This window comes from Ctenopharyngodon idella, chromosome 11, assembly GCF_019924925.1.
Source record: "Ctenopharyngodon idella isolate HZGC_01 chromosome 11, HZGC01, whole genome shotgun sequence".
In the NCBI taxonomy this organism is placed as follows: domain Eukaryota; kingdom Metazoa; phylum Chordata; class Actinopteri; order Cypriniformes; family Xenocyprididae; genus Ctenopharyngodon; species Ctenopharyngodon idella.
The window spans coordinates 19782098-19791317 of NC_067230.1; the positions used below are offsets into that span (position 1 = coordinate 19782098).

General features: G+C 37.0%; 1 protein-coding gene across 1 annotated transcript in view; it reads left to right on the forward strand.

Moving 5' to 3' along the window:
• The first annotated feature begins 2371 nt into the window (after nt 1-2371).
• il17rd (interleukin 17 receptor D) overlaps nt 2372-9220 on the forward strand; it is a 42675-nt gene continuing 35826 nt past the window's right edge. Inside the window, exon 1 of the mRNA XM_051913174.1 lies at nt 2372-2615. Within this exon, the coding sequence (XP_051769134.1) occupies nt 2502-2615 (114 nt within the window). The 5' untranslated portion in view covers nt 2372-2501. The remainder of the gene's footprint in view (nt 2616-9220) is intronic.

The window sequence follows — 9220 nt, forward strand, 5'->3', positions numbered from 1 at the left end:
CAGGAAGAGAGACATTTCACAGGGCAATGCCACATATTTACAGCGTTTAATATTATATATATATTAATTATATATATATAATATATATATAATGCATTATGAATGCATCATAAAAGCTGTTTTAGGGCATTTCTGGTGTGCTCATCTTTAAAAAGCAGCTTCTTTTCATGTTTGTCAGTAACAGAAGCGGAGCTGAAAGAGGATCTGGGTGTATCTGTGCAGACAGAGGCTCAAATGCACCGATTCATCTGGCCTCCAGTTTTCTGTCTTTGATCTGAAACAGGATAGTTGGATGCACATTGTGGCTGCTGGCTACAGAGCTGATGAGCCAAACTTTCTCTCTCAGCATTTGAGACAACGCCAGCAATTTCATCAGGACTGCATAGAAACCAGTATTTTCCAGGTGATGCAAATCTGAAAAGAATGAAATGCAGTTTCTTGAATGCAGAAACACTCAAAGCTGAAAATCCTAAACCATTACTCCACCTGTTTTTCTAATTTGAAGTCTCTGGAAACTGTTGTCTGGCACCTGCACACATCCATATTTCATGTCATTTTCTGGGTTTCGTGTATCATCTAAAACCAGAGTTTGATTGGAGGGATGAGAATATTCTTTTATGTGTTTTGTCAAATGTGTTGAAAATCGAGAGTAATGCATTCAACCACTGATGCAATAACCAATCCGGTGACCTCATCATAACATACTGCTAACAGATTATTCAAATTTCACTAATGCATCAATAGATTACACACTCATCTAACATACTTCAGATGTTTCAAGCGTGTCATAACAGGGTGTGAATGAATCTCTAACCTGTGAGGTCTGTCAGGTTTTGTAACCTGAATTTATAAAACAATGAAATATGGCAGTGTGTCTATCACTGTAAAAATGAACATGTTTTCATAATGAACTATAAAATAATCTGAGGGTACCGGTACACACATAGGTTATAATCAGACTATCATACTATTTTTGCAGCATTCTGCACACATTATACAAATATTCTATACAAGTAGCTGGATGATTGACTACATTTATAGATAAAATAATGGATACGACTTGACAAGGTCTTGTGGCAACACATAGCATACTGGTGTTTCAGGGCATCGTGCTGATGATCCAAACTGAGTTTTGTAACCATACGCTAATGCATTCATAAAATACAGTATTTTCGAACTAAATTCAAAATGGCAGACTGCCAAAATGGCCGATATGGGAAAATTGGATATCATTCGACTCAGTATGATGCCCCGAATCTAAAAAGACCAACTTTATGATTTTTGGACAAACCTATCAGAAGCTATAAGCAAAAATAGCCATTTTTTGTACCTCCAGACCAGTAGACGGCGCTGCACCGAAACTCACCATGTAGTCTCAGGTCATGGTTGTGATGACACGTACCAAGTTTGGTCTGAATATGATGAAGTGTTGCAGAGACACAGCCTTGAGTCCAATTTGGGTGCTCTACGTTAAATTAATTTGCGTGTTATTTGAGAATGGTTGAGTTTATCAGAAAGCTTTTGATAACTTTTTGTCAGCATGGACTGAAGATGATCTGATTTGATTTTCATGAAAACCAAAGAAAGCATCTAGGACTAGTTCGAAAAAGTAGTTTTTTCGCAAAATTCAACATGGCGAATAAACCATTAGTCGAAACCTAACATGTTTGGTATCATTGGACTCAGTAGGGATTCAGGAGTGTAAGGAGATGGGTTGGGTTAAAAATGGGTCGACCACACCCAACTCCCTTCCGGGTTTTGCATAAAAAAAACACGTCATATGTCGTAGAGAAACAGTCTATAGAAACAGTCAGACGTGCGCTTCGGGTGTTTAAGACTGCGCATGCGCATTAGCTTGAACCAACCTGAAAAATGCAGTTTTTTGTCATGATTCAAGCGTTTAGAAACAAAAATTATGAGACGGTTGTTTTCAGATTTCATTGGTGGTTTCAAATATGAAATTTAATCGAAAGCTTGGCGAACAGCTTTGGAGAATTTTATGTTTTCCCATTCAAAGAGATAGGAGCTGCACTTGCATGCCTGAGACGCGTTTCAAAGATGGCCGCCGAGTGAAATGACTTTGATAAAGCATGCAACAAATAAATAAATGAATAAACAAACAAACAAACAAACAAACAAACAAACAAAGATTACAAGACTGGGATGAGATGATAACTGAGATGATAATACCATTTCAAATTTCTATTATTATCTAAAGTTCTATTGAGAGAAGTATTTAGTGTATACTATATGCTATATGAAGTCAGTACTAGTATTATTCAGTGCCAAACACAGACCAAGTAGAGCTCCTTGCATTTGGGGATGTAGTATGCTTTGAATACATACTGCATACAACATAAACAGTGCGATTGGAATGGCGGTATGCTGTTGCTTGTGCACGCGCACACTCACACACGGAGCTCCACCTTGTGCGGCTCGTGAACCTCCTTCACAATCCTCTGCGTTCATTCTCATCAGTGGAGCTTCATGGACGGGCAGGAATGGCTGGATCACGGAGACTTGTTCATTTTTTCACGGCTTTATGCGTGTTTCTGTGCTGCAGCGCTTCGGTGAACGGAGGAAAGAGAGGAAACTCGGATAAATGCAACTACAAGGTAAAGACATTTTCCACTGAAATATTTAAAACACGTCGCGTGCGAGGTTTCTGTCAGAGGCACGAGCTGAAACTTTATGGACAAGTTCAGTCATGTCATGTCACCTCAGAAAAACATAAAGCTTTTAATAATAATTGAGTTTGAAGTTTAAATAAGAGTACTCAACAGCTATGATGAATTATTGATCTCAAACTGTGTTTGTTTTTGTGTTATGTATAAGTAAAACTACACGTATTTGATACGAAACTAACATTTGTAGAACAGATGATGTGTGTTTGTTGAGGTGTACACTCTTTAAAAGTTTTTTTTTTTTTTACATTTCTACAACTGTTTATTTTCTAGTTATTCAGAAAACCATCTATGTTTTGGTGGTTTAAAACCCAGAATCCAAAACACTAATGTTAAGAAACTGTTATGCAACCTTTTAAAGAACTATATGCAGCCAATAAAAGTTGAAGAATCTTTATTTTTAAGAGTGCACCTGTATGTTTTAAAGTGTTCTTCACTTTGTGGAAGTCTTGTGCAAACAGTGTTCATCCGGTCAGGAGCATTGAGCTTTGGGAAATGGCCTTTTTAGGAGGTCAGATGTGTGAATGAGTCTCTCAGTGGAGTCTATTGTTGTTCTATTGTTGCTGGAGTTGACCTGTTGATGCTTTTGTGAATGGAGTTGAATAGTGGTTGTAGACTGGAGATTACTATGGGAAGCTTTACAGATTATAATTTAAGCATTCAGTCGAATGTACTTCCTTTTATTGACATTATACATGTCTAATATGTGGCAAAACTTGTTCTGAACAAAACATGAAACCGCCTTAGGCTATAATGTGCAGCTTTTCAATAATAAGACACTTTAATGGTTTAATCTTTTTGATTTTATAGACAGTAAATGCTAAACTGTTTTGCATGAGCAGTTGTTTAGTTATTTGCCTATAGATGACTGAGTTCCCAATGAGGTCACCTGATGGAGTTTGGGTTCCTTGCCGCTGTCGCCTCTGGCTTGCTTAGTTGGGGACACTTGACTTGACATTTGATTTCAACAGTGCTTTGATCTGCCTGCATTGACACTATTCTTTAAGAGCTGCTGTGCAGCCAAACAATGTACCAGTTATCAATGTAAAGCTGCTTTGACACAATCTACATTGTAAAAAGCGCTATATAAATAAAGGTGACTTGACTTGACTTGAGGTGATTTAAAGCACTATTTTGAGATTGTGAAATGTAATCTTGCTGATTATGTTATGTACACTTATTTAATTGTCATGTTTTATATTAGATAAGTCTTTAATGTGCAGTGAAAAACAATTTCCATTTTAAATTGACCAGCCAGAGATATGCAAAGTGAACCACATTTGGTTTTCGATCACTGAAAATGGGTAAAATTCAACAAATTGATCATGGAGCTTCTTTGAGATCCCCATATCTATGGGATTGAACCATATAGATCCTTGAAAATGAAGATTTCAAAAGGAAAGTTTATTAAGAATGAGAATCTAGAAGGATATTAAGATATCTTGAATGCTTCTTAAGTTACAGGCATGCAAACTTTGGAAAAGGAATATTTATGGCACTCAGAGAAGTATGTTCTATGCAATTGATTTGATAGAAAAACACAAGATACATGTCTACTTTCAACATTATTTGTTCTTCAGATACTCCTCTTTAAAAGATAAAAAGTATCAGCTGTATGCAAAGTGACCCACATTTGGTTTTTGACCACTGAAAATGTGTGCAATTTACTCTTTGAGCCACATTAACATGTCCATATCTCTGGGATTGTACCTTTATAGGGCCTTTAAAATGAAGATACCAAAAGTAAAGTTAGTCAAGAACCAGAATATAGAAGGATATTAAGATATCTTTAATACTTGTTGAGTTACAGGCATGCAAACTTGAGGCAAAAACACACAAGAAGTGCTTTTTTCCCATTTTTGAACTGTCACCGTTGGCATATAATGAAACAAAGATTGCCAAAGTCAACAGATTTTACTAATAGACCTACCAATCTCTGTGTAAAAATAAAATAATGATGCTGCCATCTTTCTAAAGTCACTTTTACACCCCTGTAAATTGGCTCCAAATCTCAGGTAAAAATTATCATTTTGACCCCCTCTACAAAATAGTGGATTACTCAGTAATTATACATCTGTGACATTTAATATTTTGGCTTTCATCACTATTTATGTTTGTCTTTCTATGGAAAATTTTTTAACAAAATCAATATAGCTTGGTTGAGTTGACACGGAATGACCCATTTCCATTTTAAATAGAGCAGCTAGAGACCTTTTTCCTTTTTAAATGAGTATCAAGTAAGGAAAGATGATTAATAAACGAATATGGCTGTAATACAACACTCTCCACACGTCCATGTTGTGTTGGCAGTGTTTGTCTTTTGCCTTTCTTCCTGTTGAGCCGTGTCTGGGTAGTTTGCTGATGACAGACGGGCTATTGACGGACAGATTGCCCCCCAATCTCATTGTCTTACAGGGGCAGAGCTGCTTTTGAAGTCATTTCCCATAGGAAGTCAGTGAACTGTGTGCTCTATTAAAATTCTTTGGCATTTCCTCTTAGGAAGCACAGATCACCTCCCTCCACTGCTACATCAAAGCCGTCCTGTTGAGAGAAACACTTCAGGTGTGAATGAATTGTGTGTTCTTGTGGGCCGTTACAGTTTTTCTTCTGCACTGACAACTGGACTAATGTTGAACCTCTTGCTTTTTATAGACCGCAGGCAATGCGACAGACTTCATTAATAAAAGCTTGCAGTACATGTACAATTGTGAAATTGTCCAGTTTTATATGCAAAGGTATTTTTTTGTGTGCTTTTGCTTGTTTTGTGTGTTTTAAAGCACTATTTTGCTCTATAAAATTGGTCATGCTTAGGTTTAGTAGTTTGCTGAGATCTCTAAGTTGTAAACTTTGTTGCATGTTTGTGTTATAGATGTGAATGAAGCAGCTTTACAGCAATTCATGATGATGTTTATAATATCTTAAAAGGTTAGTTCACCCAAAAATGAAAATTCAATCATCATTTGTCACTGGTGGACAGTAACGTATCTGTACTTTATCAGAGTAATTTTATTTTGGGAAACTTTTACTTCACTACATTTCAAAGCATAATAATATCATACTTTTTACTACACTACATTTCATAACATATCATTCCTCATTATTTCGAAGTTTGAACTCTGAACCTCTGGAGCGCTATAGCAATGTCTGATTCGTGAACGAGCTGATTCTTTTCAATGAACCTGATGAACTGGTTAAATTTTGATTAAATTATACATAGAAAGCGATCAAAGAACGCTCCCTTAACAATCGCAGGAGCTGTCAATCAAACAGCATGAGTTTATTAGTGGCTAAGTTCTGGACTCTTGCCAAAACTCCCATTTTATTCAATGAATCTCTTATTTACATCGCGTTCGCACTGTTAGTTATGATGAAAGCATTCGTTAGTGTGCAGAAATTGAGTTGCAATGATGAGATCACTGCTTTCATTCACTCAACAACATGTCTGTGATAGGCTACAATGTTCATCACTGCAACCTTTCATGCCACGATCTAAATATAATGCCATAGATCTAAATGTAATGCAACACTTTTCATGATTATTTAACCTTGAGAACTGTGATAGTAAAAACATACTAAAATTCTTGAGAGAGTAATACTTAGCTATTTCATATGCAAAGATGTTAGCCAATCACAGCAGTGGGCGTTTACACTGAAGTCTCACAGCAGACACGCCCCTTAAAACAGAGCGTCAAATAAAAATCAGGCTAAAATCAGGATAGGAAAAATGGATTTTTTTTAAAATTATGACAATTTTTGATGTAAAAAGCATACTAACATTATAAGTGCACCCCAGGAAACATTATAAAACCATAAGTAAAGCAGGTTATAACCCCTTTAAGGTTCGTTCACACCAAGAACGATAACTATAGCGACAACTATATCAGCGTCCACACCAACGCACAATATCGTTCTGTTTATTATAAGCGCACTGCAGTTGTCACCTGCCGCTTTAAATCCTCTTTAAAGCAGGATGGATTCTTAACATTAAATAAATGGTTTGCTAAATAGTATATATTCCTTTATATGAGTATATGTATGGAGATGAGAGGTGAGCTATTATTTTTCGATGCAATCAGACATAAAATTGCCAAAAAATCTTGATTTGGGTCATTAAACAATAACCTAGAAATTTGTTTTGCATGCAAGCACCACTCACATTTTCATAAAACATAAGTATGCATTTTTAAGATGCAAAATATGTGAGAGTTTTATACTTGTTTCCTGTTTTTTGACTGCCTGGCTGCCACCCAGTTCAGGTTAAGACTCAGGAAAAACAAAAGTAGATATTTCAATTGGCCTCTGAGCTTTGCCGGGCTCCAGCCGAGGGGGCAGGAGGCTCAATTGGGTCTCCGATGGGGGCCTGCTGGACTCAGATTAAAGTGGTTGTTCTCTCCGGAAGTCCCAGGCCTCTCGGCTCAATAGCATCCTGCCTTTGGCTTTCCAATGAGCTCTGTGAGAAATCCTGCTGCCAGAGTATTGTCTGAGCCTAACTTTCCTCTCCTTCTCAGAGAATGACCTCAAGCCTCTGTTAAAGTATCTCTGTTAAAGAAATAACGGAATTCATTACGGCACAGATATTGCTGGCTGTGTTCAGCTAAAGTCCCGTCTTCGTCCATCTGGTGAAGTTATGCTCTCTGAATGTGCTGAGAGTGATGTCAGCCAAACCTCACAAACTTTAGCAAGGATCTCGAAATTGTTTCCAGCGAGGTTTCTGGGGGTGTGACGCGGCAGGAGATTAGCATTGGGGGAGGCTGACTTTTTCACGTACAAATCTCAGTTGTGCATTCAAGGAAATCACCATGATTAATATTCAACTACGTAGAGCTCACTTTTCATTCGGCACTCAAGTAAATGTTTTGCAGAGAGCGTATTTATTTGTTCCCCATAGAACTTTCACCAAAAACATTTGTCTTTATTTACTCACCCTCAAGAGGTTACAAACCAATTTGACTAATAGTATGAATATTGTTGGCTCTTTGACGAATTGTTTTGATGAAGTCATTTTGGATAAATGTAAATGCTAAATCCATAAATGTAAATGACTGACTTTCTGCTGTGAAAAACAAAATGAGCTTTTAGGCAAAATCCAAGCAAATTAATATCTATAAAGTCCGTAAACATAGTCTATATGACTTGTACACTATATTCCAAGTCTTCTGAATTCATATGATGCTTTGTGTGAGGAACAGACCCCAAAACAATCGATACTGTTTCCATCCACTGTAGCTCCAAAATCTCATTTACAGTTGCATTTTTCAAAATTGCTGCATCACGATTTGATCATTTGAAAACCAATGGCACGATGCATCAAGACATTTTATCACAAGTTTATAACTCGCAATTCTGACTTTATATCTCGCAATTCTGACTTTATAACTCGCAATTCTGACTTTATATCTCTTGCAATTCTGACTTTATAACTCGTAATTCTGACTATTTCTTGCAATAGCAAGAATAAAAGTCAGAATTGTGAGATAAAAATTCACAATTATCTATTAAATTGTTTTGTTCCGTGGCAGAAACGAGCTTCAATAGATTTGAGAGCTCTGGCAGATTATCAGTCTATGAAGATTATCTGTCTATGAACATTTTGGTTTGTTCCTCACACAAAGCTGTTATATGATTTCAGAAAACATGGAATATAATTTTATGTTGCTTATCTTGGATTTCAGAAGTATAAATCTACTTTTATTGTGTGATGAACACTGTGAACATTCTGCTAAACTGATCTTTTTAATAATAATAATAATAATAATACAGGGTTGGAGTAAATCGACTGACCTTAGAAAGTCAATCTTGACCTTTAGCAGTGCAATCAGTGAAGATTTTAATGTCTTAGACGTGATTTAAAACTTCCTTATATGGAAATAATATTTTCCTTTTTATGTTCCAGTGTTTTCAGTGAAAACAAATCTTCTGAACAGTATCAGCTATAATTGGCTTTGTTAGTTTTTAGTCTTGCGGATGCTTCATGTACATGTTATTTTTAATCTCCAACAGAAGCAGTCGGATGAGAAACCTTTATAAACCAGAATGACTCTCATTGGTGGCCTTGACAACTGATCTATATCAGGTGTTTAGTTACGGCACGAATGGCTCAGAAAAATGAACAAGAATTGGCCTGAAATCTCTCAGCTACAGTCTATTATACCAGGTCAAATAAAACAAAAGCATAACGCCTGTGTTTTACTTTGTCCCAAGACGTACACAAGCAGAATCCCGGCCAAGACCTTCCTTTATTACCGTGGTCCGGGGATCTAATGAGTGCATGAGTGCATATATGGGCCGCCTTTTTCCATTTCTGTGTGTGTTTTACAAAAAAGCCCTCACACTTTGGGTCCTTGTTCTCATAACATCTGTTTGAGGATGAATGATCGGGAAGGGGGTGTGTTTCGTAGCGCTCGTGGTGCGGAGAGAGAATGAAAAGGGGGGAGATCTGAGTTATTTCTGTGCCATCTTAAGGGTGCATTGAAAACCATCCAAGCAGCTCGTCACCTTGGAGGCTGTGTCTTGTGGTGCGGTGGGAAAATCCCTGG